This window comes from Anabrus simplex, chromosome 8 (genome assembly GCF_040414725.1).
Source record: "Anabrus simplex isolate iqAnaSimp1 chromosome 8, ASM4041472v1, whole genome shotgun sequence".
In the NCBI taxonomy this organism is placed as follows: Eukaryota; Metazoa; Arthropoda; class Insecta; order Orthoptera; family Tettigoniidae; genus Anabrus; species Anabrus simplex.
Genome location: NC_090272.1, coordinates 4,041,262 through 4,062,144, shown reverse-complemented (window position 1 = coordinate 4,062,144; position 20,883 = coordinate 4,041,262). Strand labels below are relative to the sequence as shown.

At 36.6% G+C, this 20,883-nt stretch overlaps 1 protein-coding gene across 1 annotated transcript in view; it reads left to right on the top strand.

Annotated features, from left to right (window-relative positions):
• Nucleotides 1-20,883, top strand: part of LOC136879169 (gamma-butyrobetaine dioxygenase) — a 193,428-nt gene that overhangs the window by 40,714 nt on the left and 131,831 nt on the right. Inside the window, exon 3 of the mRNA XM_068228943.1 lies at nucleotides 3,826-4,029. Coding sequence (XP_068085044.1) covers nucleotides 3,826-4,029 — 204 coding nt within the window. The remainder of the gene's footprint in view (nucleotides 1-3,825; nucleotides 4,030-20,883) is intronic.

The following is a 20,883-nucleotide window of genomic DNA, read 5'->3' as shown; positions in this document are numbered from 1 at the left end:
TCTGAAAAGGGAGATGGATAGGCTAAAGTTAGATGTAGTTGGTATAAGTGAAGTACGTTGGCAGGAAGAAAAAGATTTTTGGTCAGGCGACTACCGAATTATCAACACAAAATCAAACAGGGGAAATGCAGGAGTTGGTTTAATAATGAATAAGAAAATAGGGCAGCGGGTAAGCTACTACGACCAGCACAGTGAAAGAATTATTGTCGTCAAGATAGACACCAAACCAATGCCCACCACAATAGTGCAGGTCTATATGCCCACTAGTTCAGCGGATGATGAAGAAATCGAAAGAATTTGTGAGGAGATAGAAGATTTAATACAATATGTAAAAGGTGACGAGAATCTAATTGTGATGGGAGACTGGAATGCAGTAGTAGGCCAAGGAAGAGAAGGTAGTACAGTAGGAGAAGTTGGATTGGGACAAAGGAACAAAAGAGGAAGTCGGCTGGTTGAATTCTGCACTGATCATAATTTAGTCCTTGCCAATACTTGGTTCCAACACCACAAACGACGGCTGTATACGTGGATGAGACCTGGAGACACTGGAAGGTATCAAATAGACTTCATTATGATTAGGCAGAGATTCAGAAACCAGGTGTTGGATTGCAAAACTTTCCCAGGAGCAGACATGGACTCTGACCACAACTTGTTGGTCATGAAATGCCATCTGAAGCTGAAGAAATTGAAGAAAGGAAAGAATGCGAAAAGATGGGATCTAGACAAGTTGAAAGAAAAGAGTGTGAGGGATTGTTTCAAGGAACATGTTGCACAAGGACTAAATGAAAAGGCTGAAGGAAACACTATAGAGGAAGAGTGGAGAGTCATGAAAAATGAAGTCAGTAGGGCTGCTGAAGAAATGTTAGGAAGGAAGAAAAAATCAACTAAAAATCAGTGGATAACTCAGGAGATACTAGACATGATTGATGAACGACAAAAATACAAGAATGCTAGAAATGAATAGGGCAGAAAAGAATACAGGCGATTAAAGAATCAACTGGATAGAAAGTGCAAGGTAGCTAAGGAAGAATGGCTGAAGGAGAAGTGCAAGGATGTCGAAGGCTGTATGGTCCTGGGAAAGGTAGATGCTGCATACAGGAAAATCAAGGAAACCTTTGGAGAAAGGAAATCTAGGTGTATGAATATTAAGAGCTTAGATGGAAAGCCACTTCTAGGGAAAGAAGACAAAGCAGAAAGATGGCAGGAGCATATCCAACAGTTGTATGAAGGTAAAGATGTAGATAATTTGGTTCTGGAACATGAAGAGGCTGTTGATGCTGATGAAATGGGAGACCCAATTTTGAGGTCAGAGTTTGACAGAGCTGTGAGTGACCTCAATAGGAACAAGGCACCTGGAATTGATGACATTCCCTCTGAATAATTGACTGCCTTAGGAGAAACCAGCATGGTAAGGTTATTTCATTTAGTGTGCAAGATGTATGAAACAGGAGAAGTCCCATCCGATTTTCGGCAGAATGTTGTTATACCTATTCCCAAGAAAGTCGGTGCTGACAGGTGTGTAAACTACCGCACCATTAGTTTAGTATCTCATGCCTGCAAAATTTTAACACGTATTATTTACAGAAGAATGGAAAAACAAGTTGAAGCTGAGTTGGGAGAAGATCAATTTGGCTTCAGAAGAAATGTAGGAACACGTGAAGCAATCCTGACTTTACGTCTGATCTTAGAGGATCGAATCAAGAAGGACAAGCCCACGTACATGGCATTCGTAGATCTAGAAAAGGCATTCGATAATGTTGATTGGACCAAGCTATTTATGATTCTGAAGATGATAGGGATCAGATACCGAGAACGAAGAATTATCTACAATCTGTATAAAAATCAGTCTGCAGTGATAAGAATCGAGGGCTTTGAAAAAGAAGCAGCAATCCAGAAAGGAGTGAGGCAAGGCTGCAGTTTGTCCCCTCTCCTTTTCAATGTTTACATAGAACAGGCAGTAAAGGAAATCAAAGAGAAATTTGGAAAGGGAATCACAGTCCAAGGAGAGGAAATCAAAACCTTGAGATTTGCCGATGATATTGTTATTTTATCTGAGACTGCAGAAGATCTCGAGAAGTTGCTGAATGGTATGGATGAAGTCTTGGGTAAGGAGTACAAGATGAAAATAAATAAGTCCAAAACAAAAGTAATGGAGTGCAGTCGAACGAAGGCAGGTGATGCAGGAAATATTAGATTAGGAAATGAAGTCTTAAAGGAAGTAGATGAATATTGTTACTTGGATAGTAAAATAACTAACGATGGCAGAAGTAAGGAGGACATAAAATGCAGACTAGCACAAGCAAGGAAGAGCTTTCTTAAGAAAAGAAATTTGCTCACTTCAAACATTGATATCGGAATTAGAAAGATGTTTTTTAAGACTTTTGTGTGGAGTGTGGCATTGTATGGAAGTGAAACATGGACGATAACTAGCTCAGAAAGAAAGAGAATAGGAACTTTTGAAATGTGGTGTTACAGAAGAATGCTGAAGGTGAGATGGATGGATCGAATCACGAATGAAGGCATACTGAATCGAATTGCTGAGAGGAGATCGATTTGGCTAAATTTGACGAGAAGAAGAGATAGAATGATAGGACACATCTTAAGACACCCAGGACTTGTTCAGTTGGTTTTTGAAGGAAGTGTAGGTGGTAAGAACGGTAGGGGTAGACCAAGGTATGAATATGACAAGCAGATTAGAGCAGATGTAGGATGCAATAGTTACGTAGAAATGAAAAGGTTAGCACAGGATAGGTTGGCATGGAGGGCTGCATTAAACCAGTCTATTGACTGATGACTCAAACAACAACACAGCCAAATTTGAAGGGGACTATATCTCCTACCTGTCATAAGAGGTGACCGAAAGGGGGATCAAGGGATCTCAACTTGTGAGCATGGGTGACCACAGTTCCCTTAGCTGAGTTTGACATTGCTTCTACTTACTTGTGTCAGGCTCCTCACTTTCATCTTTCCTCCTTTGTTGCTTGCTTCTTCGTTATTTGTTTACACGCTTATGAGTCATGCTACCAACTTGAAGAAGGGCATGAATATGAAACATACTGCACTCCTCACAACACTAATGCCGTCGGTGTCAGAAGAGAACGAGAATTGACCAGGGGAGGTCAGATAGAGAAGATGAAAGTGAGGAGCTGGACTGTTGGAAAAAGAAAGGATATTACAAAAGACTTTCTTGTTTCTAAACTTATATGGGTATTTGTTAAAGGCCTGTTTAGCAACAGCTATTCTTCTTTTTATTTCCTTGGTGCATCTATTGTCTTCATTTATAATGCTTTCTAAGTAACAGAAATGTTACACTTGTTCTACTCTGGAATTTCCTATTCTTACGTTTGTATTAGGTTCCCTGCCGTCTTTGCTCACAAGTGTAATTTTGGTTTTCTTATGTTGATATTAAGTTTGTAAATGTTTCAATGTATCACACAGAACATTCAACATTCTATTTAATTCCTTCTCAGAGTCTGCTACTATGGAAATGTTATCAGCAGATCTGATACTGTGGATTCTTTTCCCATTTATATTTATTCCCTTAGTTCTTTCCTTTAAAGCACATACTGCTTCTTCAATAAACAAGTTGAAAACATATGGTGAGAGTGGGCAACCCTGCCTCACCCCTTTGTAATTCTTACCATTCTTGTACATCCATTCACCACTACATTTGTACACTAGTTCTTGTAAATTTTAAGGATGATCCTCCTATCTTTCCAGTCAGTTCCTACTTAATTCATACATTTAAACAATAGTTTTAGATTTAAGTTTTACCAATTTATTAATGTTGAGGCCAAAGTGTCTTTCACTTTTGTCTGCTTGCAGTTTTATGCTAGGTTCACCAAGGTTGAGGTGAACAATGACAAGGATACAATAGACGTGATTCTCTTGGATGGCTCATGTCTACAGTACCCCTGGGTGTGGCTAAGGGACAACTGTCAGTGCCCTTCTTGCTTCATCCCTCACCTCCATTCGCGAACCATACACTGGAAATATTTTGATGTCACTGTGAAGCCCACTAAAGTGGATGTAAGTATCTAAATATAAAATTATGTACTGGATACTGCATTGGGTAAGTTGCCTAATTGTAACTCCCCAATCTCACCTTGATGGATTTAGATTTGTCAAACTTAGAGTCTTTCATTTTCATGTCCTATAGTTGTTTCTTCATTCTTCAAATAGTTAACATTCTTTCCTTTGAGTGGATTGAAGTGCAGATGATTGTCCTTTCTATTTTATTCTATTTGTGGAACCTTCCTCATCTATCAGCATTCCTTTGTGTTACAGTATGCTATCCTTAAGCAGGTTCATCCATTACAATTTATTTTTGTTTTTCCATGGGTTCTTTTTCCTTTTATTTGTAATAAATCAAATGTTTTGGTTTTCTTTTATCTACTATGTACTAATTCCATCAGTCTCCGGCTCCATGGCTAAATGGTTAGCGTGCTGGTCTTAGGTGACAGGGGTTCTGGGTTCAATTCCCGGCAGGGTAGGGAATTTTAACTATCATTGGTAAATTTCCTTGGCACGTGGGCTGGGTTTATGTGTTGTCTTCATCATCATTTCATCCTCATCATGACGCGCAGGTCACCTATAGGCGTCAATTCAAAAGACCTCTGCCTGGTGAGCCGAACCCGTTCTGGGATATCCCGGCACTAAAAGCCATACGCCATTTCCATTTCATTCCATCAGTGTACATTCTCATATTTCAATACTAATATTTCCAGCTTAATTTATCTTGATTCATCACTATGTCTTTCTATCTTAGATGGTCTCGTGTCACCATTTTTGCAATTAAATTGAAATAATAAATAAGGTAGTTCAACCTATTCAATACAAATAAATACGAAATGTAGAGTTACATTCCTATTTAATTATAAGTGGAAGTGGTACCAGTTTTGACCCCAATCCGGGTCATCATCAGCCGAATAAAACGCAAAAACAATGCATAGGTAAGAAAGAAATTAAAGATCAAGTCCACATAAAAACAGTTGAATAGGCAATATAAAATAACAGGAATAGGCACTGTAAAATTCAGAAGAAGTAGAAGGTAAGTCACTTAAAAGAAGCAAGGCGCAATGTTCTGAACAGCAGCATAGCACACGCAAAGTTCGGCATTGTCTCATAATGTTTACGAGAAGCGGAGAACAGTTAAATGAGCCAGCTTGAATACACTGTCAGGTGCAAAGTCACAACACAATCCAACAAATATAAAGATACAAAATCGTGCAGAAGCCGAAGACGAGTAGCTCAATTGAAGAAAATTGCCAGCTCCCGAAGATCAGCACGACATATTCAATGTCAGGCAGTGTGCTTTCAAACGCCAACAGAACTTGATGAATAGCTTAGTGATCCAATATTGGCTTCGGTCACGAAAATGAACATATATATATATATACATATAATACAATTCAATATAATTGAAATATGAATGCTGTTCAGAACATTGCGCCTTGCTTCTTTTAAGTGACTTACCTTCTACTTCTTATGAATTTTACAGTGCCTATTCCTGTTATTTTATATTGCCTATTCAACTGTTTTTATGTGGACTTGATCTTTAATTTCTTTCTTACCTATGCATTGTTTTTGCATTTTATTCGGCTGATGATGACCCGGATTGTGGCGAAATCGGTACCGCTTCCGCTTATAATTAAATAGGAATGTAACTCTACATTTCGTATTTGTTTGTATTGAATAGGTTGAACTACCTTATTTATTATTTCAATTTAATTGTGATACATTTTAATACGGAACATTATGAAATTTTAATCTTTAAATCACCATTTTTTGACCATTCATAATCCATTTTAAAATAAAAAGAATGCTACATTTCAAAGCATGTATTTTAGTACAGTATTTTATTATTATTGTTGTTGTTGCTGTTACAATAATAGTCCCCCTGTGGGGGGGGAGGTTGAATAACACCCACTGTATTTCCTGCCTGTCGTAAGAGGTGACTAATAGGGGCCCCAGGGGCTCTGAACTTTGGAGCACGGGTTGGTGACCACGGGGTCCTTACCAGCAGGACGGTTTGGCAATGGGATCATCAGCCTCAGGCATCTTGGCAGAAATATACCTATATTTCCTCGAATATACCAAAATTGACAATAAATTTGAAAACATTCACTTCTGGGCCAGGTATGTTGATGATGTTTTTGTAATTATGGATGAAAAATCAATTAACACTTCCACCACCCTCCTAAGACTCAACAGTATTGATTCTCATATCAAATTCACACTAGAAACTGAATCAAATCAAAAAATAAACTTTCTAGATTTATCTATCACTAGACACTAAGATTCTTTAAGTTATAAAAAATTCAGAAAACCTACTCAAACAGCTTCCACCATTCGCCAAGATTCAATGCACCCCCAGTCCCACAAACGAACTACATACAATAACCTAGTTCATCGAGCTTTCAGCATACCTAAGTCCAAGAAGGATCTAAAGAATGAACTAAGCACAATCCGTGGAATCGCAAAATCTAACGGTTTCAGCAATCATTTTATAGAAAGGATAATTGATAAACACAAACATCGCCCTAAAAATACCCTCAAAAAAGAAATAACTAAACCTCTGACATTTTCCACCTTCACGTTCAACAATGATATTTACAAGAAAACCAATGTCTTTAATAAACAAGGCGTTAAAATAGCTTTCAAAATCAACAATAAGAACATGAAAATTTTACACAATATTTCACATATCAACAACACCAGCAATTTTTTTAAATCAGGAGTTTATAGGATCAAATGCAATACCTGTGACAAGTCCTACATTGGGCAGACTGGAAGGAACTTCAATATTAGATACCATGAGCACACTAATGCAATAAAACATAAAAAAAATTTCATGCAAGATTATAACCATAATTTCACCCATATCGAACAAGACATGCACATTCTTGAATTAGCAAATAAGGTCCTTTACTCAACGTAATGGAAAATTACTACATACACCTAGACCAATATATTAACGCCAATTACAGTCTTAATGAAATCTCAGAGAAACCCAACATCCTTTTTGATTCATTTATCACTTTTCTCAGAAACAATAATTCAGCCAACCAGAATTTAATTCTAAGTTTAATTAAAGGCACTTTCCCAAAACAAACCCTTTCTCCCACACCCTTCAGCTCCGCCTTAAATTCCCCCATCCTTCCCCTGCTCCTCCAATCCCCTCCCAAGCCTCCTCCACTCTGTCCAACCCACATGCGCCTGCTCCTCACCCTCCTCCCCCCCATTTATCTCCTTCCGCCACCTGTCGCAAACTACCAGCTAAGCTGCACACACCGCCCCGCAAGGTGAGTGTCCATTCGCTTTGTTGTCATCTATTCTTCTTTCCACGCACTTTGTGTCTTTTTTACTGGCTTATCTCAATTTTATTAGGTCCCATTGGTTCCGCTATGAACTGAGAGTTCCACTCATTAATATCACCTTGCGTAGTGTCCAGTTACAACCCCAGAAGAATTCCAAAACTTCATATTCAGTCTCCACAGTTCCAACAAACAACCATGCAGCCATATTAACATAGCTTGGTTACCTAATACATCAATTATCAAATTTTCTGCTTAAACTGATACACTGTATAATCAACTCCTCACAGATTCTTCTAGAGAGGATCTCAAACATTTGTACATACTTGTATAATTTTATTATATGTGTCACGTTATATTGTTCAGTCTTAGTACCATAGCATTGGTCCATAACTGTAATATATTACCAGGACCTACTGAATTCTATCTGAAACACCATGTGTCTAAAATGTTACTGAAGTTGATCTACAACATAGAGCATCTCATTTCTACTTTTATACCCATACTTTTTAATGTGTTTAGTGTACTTTGTATTATATATTGCTCACCTATGTCACTTGTAATATTTATTACAAGATATTAGAATCATTCCGTATTGACGGTTTTCACTTTACAACGGCGAAAAATGAAAGTATCCTCCTAATCAATACATCATATATTCCGTCATTAGACGGAGTAAACAAGATCAGACATGTTTCGGCTCGTTTGAGCCATCTTCAGTGAAAAAAATTAGGGGGGTTGGAATAATTTACATAATATAAGTTGAAAAAATGCGAAAAAACATAATGAAAGCGCAAATGAAAAAACAAACAAAAGAGAGCCTATACGGAAACAAAATTAGCACAAATATACAATATTTACATCAATATGCAGAGCAAAAAACAACTTGTGACAAAATTCAGTGAAACAGGTGTTAATTTGAAATAATAATTGATACTAAAAACTGCGTTAACCTAAGAAACAAGGGAATGAGAAAGTAAACTTGTAATATGTAAAGTAAACTTGTAATATTTCACTTTCATTTGCAACATTTTGAGCACCATAGCACTTCACCTAATTCAACCACACATCATAATGTTAATTATGTATTCATAATATTCTTACTGCTTAGAAACATGTTTTAGGATTTTGTCAAATATTGTGTATGTTTAAATATGGTTGATGATGTCCCGAGTAGGGTTGAAACTAGTTCCATGTAATGTAAATAGTAGTATTGTAGTAGTATTTATTCACTCATTATGTTGTTTACATATTTACAGGACTCTGTTACTTATATACATAACTCTTCTAATAACATTATTACTTGAGAAAAATTAATCTTGTAACTAAACCACGTATATTACAGAAGTAGTTGTATTATTATTAACATATTAATAAAAATAAATTGAGCTTGTAACTATCTCTTGCACACATTAAATAAATTATTATTATTATTATTATTATTATTATTATTATTATTATTATTATTGTTCCGGGCGGTACACCTCCACGCCGCAAATTCAAATATTGCGCCAGTTGAAACCTCTCTACAGGAGAAACCCTGAACTTTAACAAACTGTATTAACTCAACGGTTTCTCAGAAGATGTCACTACTGTAAATTTGGTAATCTTGAAGTGTTCTGAACTGTATCTATTTTGATTTGTGTTTGTTTGCTCTGTATCAAGAAATTTGAACATTCTCTAACAAATGTCGCTACCCAAACTATGGTAACACACTCTGGTGCAATGGAATGAACTTTCTTGAAGAAATATTGTATTCCTAAGTTTTATTTTTACTAAATTTTATTCTGTGGTTTGTGGGTTGGCAATATAATCCTTTCCTTCTGCCAGTTTTGAAATTAGCCAATCATAAATTTCTGTAATTAATTTTCCACCAATAAGGTGTTTCTTCATCGTCTTGTGTATTAGTTTTTGCTCGTAGCCAATAAAAGTTTGTGGGCGGGTTGTTATCATTCAGGAAAGGTCTCGAATGTTCCACGAGGGTATATAAACTGCTGATTTTCTTGTCTCGGTGCCACTTCAGTAACATCTTTCTCAGTGTGAGAATATATAGCAGGGGGCGGGAAGCGCCTCTCTCTCCAAGCAGCAGTTCATCTACAAGGTAATGGCTTGTTAACATCTTCATTTCTTGCTAGCTCAGCAGTTTAACTCTCGGGGAGGGTTCGCAACCTTTAGTATGTAACCTACCCTTTTAAAATGTAAATTCTTTTCTGTCTATCTACAAATTACTAATCTGTAAAGCGGGGATAGAGAGTGCTTCACCCTCTCGAACTCCCCTTCATTTTGAATTTGAGGTGACTATGTTTTCGTAACCGTTTTTCTCTTCCTTCGTAAAGTCTTAAACTTATTTGCCAACTAGTCACCTCCATAGATTGGGATTAGCCCCGGTATCATCGGCCTAGCGCCACGTAGGTTTTAGATAAAAACTTTGTGTAGGAGTGCAAGTTATCGCCTCCATTCAATCTTGTATTATGGGCCAGTAATTTAACCTGATGTTTTGTTTTCCTCATGTAAAAGGCCCTGTAGGTTGGGTATCGAATACCCCTGTTTCTTAGTGTGCCTTGAGGGCAGTCTGAAGTGAAGGTTGTAGCCTTTGATAGGCTGGTAATATTGAGAGCAGTTCTGCTCTTTTCTTTAACATTGTAATTAGGAGCAAGTGCTCCTTGTACTTAGGGGTTTTCTGCCCTGTAGCTTTTGTGATTGTGAGCTGAGAGCTCCAGAGTTAATGAATTCGGCCCATAGCCCAATATATGTAAAAATCACTTAACTGGTTTTCGGTACAGCGGCTCTATACCTGATTGTCTTTGTTATTTCCCCTAGTGGGAACCGGTTAAATATTCTCTAAATTGTGTACCTGATTTAACTTGTTGTTATTTGTTGTATGCTCAAAATTCTATGCTACCATTGTTAAGTTTTGAAAATATAACCTTGTTAAAATTTTAATTCATCTTTCGTGCTTCTGTAGTTGAGACCTATTCCAACTCGCACCTTCTTTCACCTCTGCAAATCCACAAAACTCTGTAACAATTATACATAACAAAATCACACCAACCTCAACAGAGTCGAGTAGATATCAATAAAATACCACATAAGGTGAAACCTTGTGTGTGGTAATTTAGAATATTAATTACATAGAGAGAAATATATTTTTAAATGATGCCTGGAGTACGAGTATGGGTATGAGTGAATGATGGATATGGTCAACAGCACATGGTGGAGCATCGAATAGAAATTGAATATGGTGACGCGATATTCTCATTTAGTTATTTCTTCAGTAACAGTTTTATTATCCCTGACAAAGGATTTAAGACACTTCAGACTCATTTTCTGACTTAATGAAGTACTTTGTAAAGAGCCGGAAAGGGCATTAAAGAATTTTGGAATGAACTACAAGAAATCACACTTGTTATGCTAAGTTTGGGTTTGTATAACATACAATGGTGGTACATCTTACTGCGTGTTGAATATTCATGTTTAATGTTCTCAATTATATTCTTGTTTTTGTTAATATATTTGTATATTTCAAGGGCATAGAGCTGTTTTACATTAAATATATTTGCTTCAGCATATAATTGACTACTTGGGTATAATCTTCCTTTCTGGTAATATAAGGTTTTGACCAACCTGTATTTTATTGATTACATATTTGTAGGCTCCTCCCCATGCTAATATTACGTAGCTAAGAATAGACTGAACTAAAGCGTAATAAACCTCTCTAAACAATTTCATACTGGATATGTATTTTAAATTGTGAAATATATAAACAGTTCTTCTGACTTTCTTTCAGTAATGTGACTTTTCCATTTCATGTTCAAATCAATTAATAATCCCAAATACTTAACATTACTTACTTTATAAATTTTGTAGCAGTTACATTTAAATTTACAGTTGATGTTGTGTACAGTTAATTCATTAAAATCGTTCCGTGTATCTGTTACTGAAAAATTCATAAATTTTGTCTTTTTAATGTTTAAAAATAATTGATTATTATCTAACCATGTTTTAACATTAAGCAGTGCTCGAGTTGCTCTCTGTCTGACGAGATTCCAGCTATCACCCTCTACATAAATGGCTGTATCATCTGCATATGTTACGATGTGTGTATGTTTGGCATTTGCTATTGTTTTCTCTAGATCATTAATAAATAGAATAAACAATAGTGGACCTAATACTGTGCCTTGTGGGACACCCTTTATTATCTTCATCTGTGTGCTTAGATGTTGATTAATTTTGACATACTGTACTCGATCTGTCAAGTAACTCTCAAGCAAATCCAGCACATCACCCCTAAAGCCGTATTTTTCCAATTTCTGGAGGAGCAAGCGGTGTGACACACTATCGAATGCCTTTTCAAGGTCGAGAAATATCCCTGTGGAGAGCAGAGAAGAATTAAGATTTTCATATATTCTCTTTGTTAAGGTGGATATAGCATCAGTCGTTCCGAGATCTTTAATGAATCCAAACTGTCTGGGCGAAATTATTTGGTGTTTTTCTAAAAATTGGTAAATATTGTTCTTTAAGTATTTCTCGAATATTTTTGATATTGTTGTAGTTATCGAAATGGGTCTGTAATTTCTAATGTCATAAATTTTTCCAGACTTGTGAAGAGGTTTTACTATTGTTGTTTTAAGCTGCTTTGGAAAGTAACCTAAGGTGAAGGAATCATTGATAATATTCAGCAACGGTTGCTTTAATGACTCTATATTTTCTTTACTAATTCGAGCTGAAATATTGTCTATTCCTACAGCTTTGTTTTCATGTACTTCACTCAAACATCTCTTCAGATCGTATTCTGTTACCGGTGCAAGGAAGCAAGTACGAGGGTTGCGAGTGATATTTAATGTGGAGTCGGAAATCTGTCTGTGATGTTTTGCTTTCTCAGTGGTTTCGTTAATGAAATAATTGTTAAATTTATTAGAAATATTTATGTCATCTTTACAGATTTCACCTTTATATCTGATTTCCTTGATCTCTTCTTTTCTAACTGACCTTTGTGTTATTTCATTGACTATGCCCCAGACCTTACCCCGGTTATTTGAATTGCGATTGATCAGATTCCTATAGTACTCAGTTTTCGTTTTCATAATTAGATCATTTAGTTTGTTCCTATATTTCCTGTACTGTTCTTTAATTTCCAAGTTATCCTTATTTTTTAAATATTGTTGATAAAGTCAGTCTCTTGTGTGAATAGATTTCACCAAACCGTAAGAAATCCATTCTGTTCTTTTAACTTCCTTTGATTTCAATTTAACAGTGGACAGGCTCATGCAGCTTTTAATCGTATTCATGAATTTATCAAGTTTGATATCTAAATCACTGCTGTTTAAGATGTCTCCCCAATTTATTTTACTTAAATGATTTTTGAGCTCAAAATGATCTATTTTAAAACAGTTATGTTGAATATTTGGTATATTATTAGGGACCGAGACATTTTGAATGTTGAGACTTACTATTATAGGATAATGATCTGAAATTTTGCTTTGAGAGATGATAGACAGAATGTCGTCATTTCTCAACCTACTTTTAATCAAAGCATGATAAATACAGGATTTACTTGTACCAGATACTCTAGTAGGATTGTTTATTAAGGACTGAAAATTAGCTTCTTGTAACATGTTGAGATATTTGTCACAGTCGTGTTCATTTAAAAGGTCTATATTTGTGTCCCCTATTATCAGTTCGGTTTCAATATGGCATCTATCTTGGATATAATGATCTAACGCACTGAGAAACCACTGTTTGTGATATTCATGTGACTGTATGCTTTCAAAACAACGTCTAAAATGTTCTTATTTTTCCTTATGCTTCTAATATTAGTATGACAAATTTCTAATGTACTTTTCCCTTCCGCATGCTTCTGCAATCTACTCATGCAATCTTTGATGCCCCTTCTCATCTCTGAAAGAGGTTGGCATGTTACATAATCATCTTCTAAACCTGTTCTGACTATTTACAGGAAAAGGCGATAGTCAGCTGTTAGTTATTACTAAGAAGGAAGTTACTGTAAGTACGGAGTTTGTGCAGAGGGTTGGGACAAGGTCAGTGTCCAGTAGGGTACCAAATTAACGAGCTAGTGAAGGTCAAGCAGGTAGATGACAGTTGTTCAGCCAAGCAGGGTGGAATGGAATAGCAGTGAAGGGAAGAGTGAGAGACAGAGAGAGAGAGAGAGAGAGATATAACGAGAGGGAGATGTGTCCTGGAAGAGGACACAAAACTCAATACAGAGGGTTACCAACTTATGGGTTAGTAAAACACAGGTAAGATATGAGTAAGCTTATGGAATGTCACTCATCTGCGTAGCACGGTGCATGCTGCTGTCAGGGGTCTTAAACAGGATAACTCCATCACTGGTCCAGACATTTCTGACGCCGAACTTGGAGATAGCCACCTTCAGAACCGTCACTCTGGCAGACATAAGGTCCTCCCGGATCGTGACACGAGATCCTATCAAATGCCTTTTTTTGCGAATATCTCCTTCCAGGTGCGATAACTTGTCATCTTCATGATAACAGGCCGGGGTTTATTACCAATTTTAAGCCCGACTCTGTGGCTCCAGTCAATATCAGTCAATTTTATGTCGGCTCCAATGTCACGTGCAACATTTAATACTAAATTGTCCGTGTCCTCATTTGACTCCTCCGGAATGCCAAATATGCGGAGGTTATTTCTACACTGATATTGTTCCAAATTATCATAATTTGATTTTACTTCCACTTTCAGTTCTGCAAGTTCTTTGTCTCTCTTGGCAATCTGATTCTTTAGGTCCTCACATGCATTTATATTGTACTGCACAGATTCCTCTAGTCTCTTTAACACACACTCCATAATTTTGTCCACTATGGTACTCATAATTAATTCCACAAATACCTTAGACTGAAGTGTCTCTTCTATTATTTTCCTCACAGTGTCTTTTGTTGGGTTGGCACTCCTGCACTTGGCCTGGTGTTGATTCTTCTTCGTTCCTGGAGCCATTTCACTATTACACTAATTGCACGGCACTCGAACAAAGAACAAAATAATTGTTGATAGTACTGGATTCCACGATACAAATAGATGCACTGTGGCAAATTACAGCACTGTCGCAGTTGTTTACACCTGCCAAAACACTTAAATTCCACGAGCTTAAACTCACGTGTGTTACTCGTATGGCATCTCACAATCTCTAATACACGTATTGTAAATATAACTTTGTAATGAATAGGTGGAAAACTTTTCTGTTTATAATTTATATGTAATCTCAGTTCAATATGGACCAACAACATGAGGTTAATAACCCTTGATAAGGTAGACTAATTACATACCTAACTTCCTTTTACTTTTGACGCTGGAAGCCATTTGGTTCGTACTGTAAGCAAAGAGTTTGATATATTAAAATGAAAATCATGCCCAAAATGCAAGACAATTATAAATACAAACTCAAGAATTTGTGAGATGGTCTGAAGGAATTAAAGGACAAACATGAGAAAATTGAGAATCTAATTGACATAACTCTAGAAATAAATGGAAAGATGGTGTTAATTCTTCAATTTTTCAACTCACAGTTGGACTTGAAGATTGATGAAAGAATAAAGGATAATTTGTAAGAAAAGGAGAAGAATGAAGGGAGCTTGATTGCCTAAAATCACTAGAAAATGAACATTGAACATATCAATAAAAAAAAACCAGCACAACAGTTTAAGGATAATAATTTCACTGGACAACCTCCTATAATTCCAAGAGAAAAAAGGGGAATATTCCAGAATATAATTTTTTTTTTTTGCTGCTTGTTGAACGTCGCACTAACACATCCAAGGTTTTCTGCAATGGAGGGATGGGAAAGGGTTTAGGACTGGGAAGATAGCAACCGTGGCCTTAATTAGGGTAAGAAGAGGAAATGATCACCACATTAATAAGAAAGAGAATAAACCGCGCATGTATTCTAGAACATCTTTCTCGAATAAATATATTAGAAAGTAAAATATGGACATGTGGAATGAAATTGGCACAATTAATCACTTAATTATCCAATGCCTGAAAAACAAAGTTCAAAATGAATAGGCCTACGTCATTCATCAATTTATAACTTTCAGGTACTAAATTCCATTAAATATTTCTTGTTTAGTATGCCATGAGGTAGAAAGAAGACTATAGATTGGCTAGCATGTCTGCTATAATGCCGTCAATAGTGCCAAGGCAAAATAGCGATGCCATAGTTTTAGCACCCTGCATATACCAGTAGTTTTGTCCACTTATAGTGCATTACTTTTAATAGATTAGATTGAACAAATGAACTGCTTAAATTGTGCTACAGCTGCACAAACCATAGAAAGAGCACAAAGGATGTATCATAGGTCTATTTCAAATAAGTTTTTAGTAAAGTAGACAGTTTTTGGTGATTACCAGAGTTATGTTCCATGTGTTTGTAACAGAAAATAGCATGTGACCATTAGACCTACTTTTCTTTTCTTTGAAAAATAAGGAACTGACGAAACAGTGAAACGCAAATGGCTCAGATGGGAGAGCGCTAGCTTTCTGAATCCAAGCTGACATGTTTGATCCTGTCTCACATCAGTCTAGTAGTATTTGAAGCTGCTCAAATACATCAGACTTGCATCGGTAGATTTACTACTACATGAAACAACTCCTGTGGGACAAAATTCCAACACCTCAGCGTCTTCGAAAACTGTAAAAGTTAAAATTAAAATAATTGATAAAGAGATTCAACCTATTCAATACAAAAGAATAAGAAATGTAGTGAATTACATTCCCATTTAATAATAAGTAGAAATGGTACCGGTTTCGACCCTAGTGCAGGTCATCATCAGCCGATTAAAACATGAAAAACAATGCATAGGAAAAGGAAATGAAAGATCAAGTACAGTCCGGATCAGTAGAAGAGGCGATATAAAAATGAACGATGGTAGACACTGTAAAACTCAGAAGAAGTAAAATGCAAGTTCACTCAAAAGAAAACAGTGCGCAATTCTCTGAGCGGCAGCACGGCACATGCAGCACTAGGCAAAGTCCGACAATATTTACAAATAGCAGAGAACGGTTAAATGAGCCAGGTTTTAAACAATGTCAGGCACAAAGTCACATCACAATTGAACACATACGAAGATCCATAATCGTGCAGGAGTTGAAGACGAGTAGATCCATTGAACTTAGGTTCTAAGTATTCTATAGGAGCACAATTACTTATTCAATTATATTGAATTGTATTATATTTATCTATATAATTACTTTCCCGTGACCAAGGAAAATTACTGGATCTTCATGCTATTCTCCATTTTACTTCAGCGTTTGAAACCACAGTGCCTAATGTTGAATGTGTCGCGCTGATCATCGGGAGCTGGCAAGTTGCTTCAATGGATCTACTCGTCTTCAACTCCTGCACGATTATGGATCTTCGTATGTGTTTGATTGTGATGTGACTTTGTGCCTGACAGTGTCTAAAAACTGGCTCATTTAACCGTTCTCTGCTATTCGTAAACATTGTGGGACTTTGCTTAGCGCTGCGTGTGCCGTGCTGCCGCTCAGAGAATTGTGCACTGTTTTCTTTTGAGTGAACTTGCATTTTATTTCTTCTGAGTTTTACAGTGTCTACCCCCTTTCATTTTTATATTGCCTCTTCTACTGATCCGGACTGTACTTGATCTTTCATTTCCTTCTCCTATGCACTGTTTTTCATGTTTTAATCGGCTGATGATGACCTGGATTAGGGTCGAAACCAGTACCATTTCTACTTATTATTAAATGGGAATGTAATTCACTACATTTCTTATTGTTTTGTATTGAATAGGTTGAATCTCTTTATCAATTATTTCAATTTTAACTGTAATATTCTTCAATACGGAACAATGAAATTTTTTACTTTAAATTTAACTGTAAAAGTAGTTGGTAGGACAAAAATCCAATAACATTATTTATTATTAACTGGTATTCTACAGAACACACGTTACCAGGTTCACAGATTTTAAAGATTAATGTATGATATACACAATGGTAGAAGACACTTGTTGACCAGCTCCATACCTACAACGTTTTGATTTCCCTAGTCACTCATCACTGGAGTAATATGAGTAGTTTCGGTCATACATTACCAAGTGAGTTGGTTATGCAGTTTGAGGTGCAAATCTGTTGGCTGGTAGGGGGTTTGAATATTACTGTTGATAACCATGATAGATGGTTTTCTGTGATTTACCATTTACACATCAGGCAAATGTTGGGGCTGCTGTACTGTACCGTAATTAAGGTCACGAGCACTTCCTTCCTAGTCCTAGCCTTCTCTTATCCCATCTTAGCCATAAGACGTGTATGAGTCAGTGCGATATAAGGCAAACAAAATGTATCGACATCACCAGAATCTTCATCCAAAAATACAGAATGAAATTATTCAGATAAGTATGAGTTTTAACATCTTTAACACAAGGAGGACTACCCTCATTTTAAGTATTAATTTAAACAGTTTACCCTCCAACATATTGTTCTGTTCATTATTATTATTATTATTATTATTATTATTATTATTATTATTATTATATAATTCACAATTTTATAATCGGGTTTATGACCTTCTTCGGTACAATGTACATAGAAGCAGTACTATAGAAGCAGTACTATAGAAGCAGTACTATTTAGTACATATGCACATATGCTTCATACATATTGGTATATACTTACATTCATCATCATCATCATCATCATCATCCTAAACCATCTCCAGTTTCCCGGGTGTGGTATATGAGCCTCCTCCATCTCATCCTGTCCTTGTACCATTCCTCCTCCACCAACTTGTCTCAATCATGACCTCTCAGCAGTACATCGTTCTTAACTAAATCTATCCATTTCCTTCGTGGCCTTCCCACGGGTCATCTTCCTTCTACTTTTCTGTGAAATTTCTTCCTTGCAGTTCTGTTTACAGGCATCCTCTTCATGTGACCAAACCACTTCAGTCTTGATATCTGAATCTTATTGAGGAGAGAATCATCTATTCCTACTTCTTCTCTAATTTTCTCATTCCTAACCTGGTCTTTCCTGGTTTTCTGGATCATAGTGCGTAGGAATTTCATTTCAGCTGCCTGAAGTTTGGAATTATCTCTATTGGTCAGTGTTGTGGTTTCGAGACTGTATGTAAAAATTGGTGTATAATAGGACTTGTACAATGTCATTTTTCTTTTCATGGGTATTTGCTTATCCCACAAATAAATTTGACAGATATTTATGAGATATTTACTATATATAAATGGTCAAAATTATTAGTGGACGATTTTCATTAGCCCTCTGTATATGGTGGATGGTTCATGCCAATAAACTTCCTTACTATATGGCAAGTGGCCAGGATTGCTGCTTTTTGTAATTCTCTGTAAGTGAGAAGGTGGAGATTAAGGGCTTCAATACTCCTGTGTAGTGTCTTTGGTATAATACCATTACATCCAATCACTCCTGGAATTATGATAACATTGTTGAGTTTCCACGTGGTTTTTATCTCTGTGGCCAGATCTGTGTAATTTCACTTTCCAAGACTGATTGGGGTTTGTACTTCCAATATGCTGTGGTACAATGGATTAGGTTATTTTGTTGGGCTAATTTTTGGTGAATGATTTTTGCAATTTGGTCATGTCTGTACTTGCAGCCTGTGTTTGCCATTATTTGACAACCTGAGGTTATGTGCTGGATGGTTTCTGGAGATGTATTACATCGTCAGCACAGATCTGAATAGACAGACAGATCATGCAGTATATACTTTCTGTAGTTCCTTGTGGCAATGACTTGATCTTGTACGGTGAACATAAAGCCCTCTGTTTCTGGGTATATATCTGAGTGTCTCAGCCACTCATGTAACGCTTGTTTGTCGATATATAGCTGTTTTAACTAATTTGGATACCGTCCATGAAGAGGTTTCTTTTTCCGCAGAATGATATTTTCCTCATTTGTGGAGAGTGACATTGTAAGTGAAGCCGGGGTGTTCAGATTGAGGGGTGAAAAACCGTTATCTGCTACAACCATTGCACTATGTAGGGAATAGGTTTCTGATTTATGTTTGAAGTAGCACTTTAATGATGTAATTTGTTCATTGCTTAATTTCTCAAGGTCTATTAGTCCATGACTACCATCAGAACGAGGTAGAGTGAGTCTTTCTGAGGCTGATTTTGGATGATGCATGTTGTGTTTTGTGAGTAACACATTCACTTTCGTTTGAAGATCCTTCAACTCAGTTGTAGTTCACTTTGTGACTCCAAATGAGTATGTGAGAACAGGTATAGCAAACATGTTGATGGCCTTAACGATGCTTTTTCCTGTGAGCTTAGAACGCATGATTCGTCTTACTCGTTCAATATATGTCAGTCTCAATGCCTGTTTTGTGTCCTTGTGTTGAATCCTGGCTGATTGGTTATATCCAAGATATCGATATGTTTCATTTGTTGTCAGTGGTAAGATATCTGTTGCTTCAGAGTGAATGCCCTGTGCCGAGAAAGAGCCCCTCCTAATTGTCTGAGTAGCACATTTATCGAGTCCAAATTTCATGCAGATGTCTGTGGAGAAATTGTGGTTAATTGAAACAATGTGTTCAAGTTGTCTTTGTGATGCAGCATACAGTTTCAGATCATCCATATACAGTAGATGTGAAATTTTGTAGATTGTTCTTTGCTTATTTTTGATAGTGAATCCATATGTTGTTGAACTCAGTAAGTCTGATAGTGGGTTCAGAGCAAGACAAAACCGTAGCAGACTGAGGGAATCCCCTTGAAAATTGCCTCTTTTAATTGGTATGAGGTCAGTTATCACACATTCTTCTCCATTGTGGAGGTTAATAGTAGTTTTCCAAGTCTGCATGGTAGTTGCTAGGAATGTCACTATTTTAGGATCAACTTTATATACTCTAAGGACCTCAACAAGCCAGGAATGTGGCACTGAATCAAATGCCTTTCTGTAATCTATGAAACAAGTGTGCAAATTTTGTTTGTTATGGTATGCTTGTTCCATGATTTTACTATCAATTATTAATTGTTCTTTACAGCCGTTTGTGAACCGTTTGCAGCCTTTTGTTCCTCAGCAATGATGTCATTGGTCTTGCAATGATTCTGGATTCTATTTGCTACAAGTGATGTTAGAATTTTGTATAAAGTTGGTAGGCATGTGATTGGTCGGTAGTTAGCAGGATTTGCCGTGTTGTTATTTTTAGGTTTTAGGTACGTGATTCCCGTTGTGAAAAAGTGTGGGAGGGCATCTGGTGTACTGATGAAAATTTGTATGTGGTAGATGAGTAATCTGTGAGCACTGGTAAATTTCTTATAGTAGTAATTATGTATGCGGTCTATTCCTGGGGTCTTCCAATTGTGTAAAATGTTAATCGCTGTTACAACCTCCTCTAATGTGAAATCTGCTTCGGTCATGCTTTCAATCTTCTCAGTTTTCTTCTTGATAGTTTTGAGCCAATGTGCCTCTTCATTATGTTCTATGGACGCATCCCATATAGTTGACCAGTATTCTCTTATGCTCTCCGCAGTTGGTATCCCATTGCTATTCTGCATGTTAGCTGTCTCATGTGTCCTAAGTTTGTTGTAAAATAGTTTCTCATTAAAAG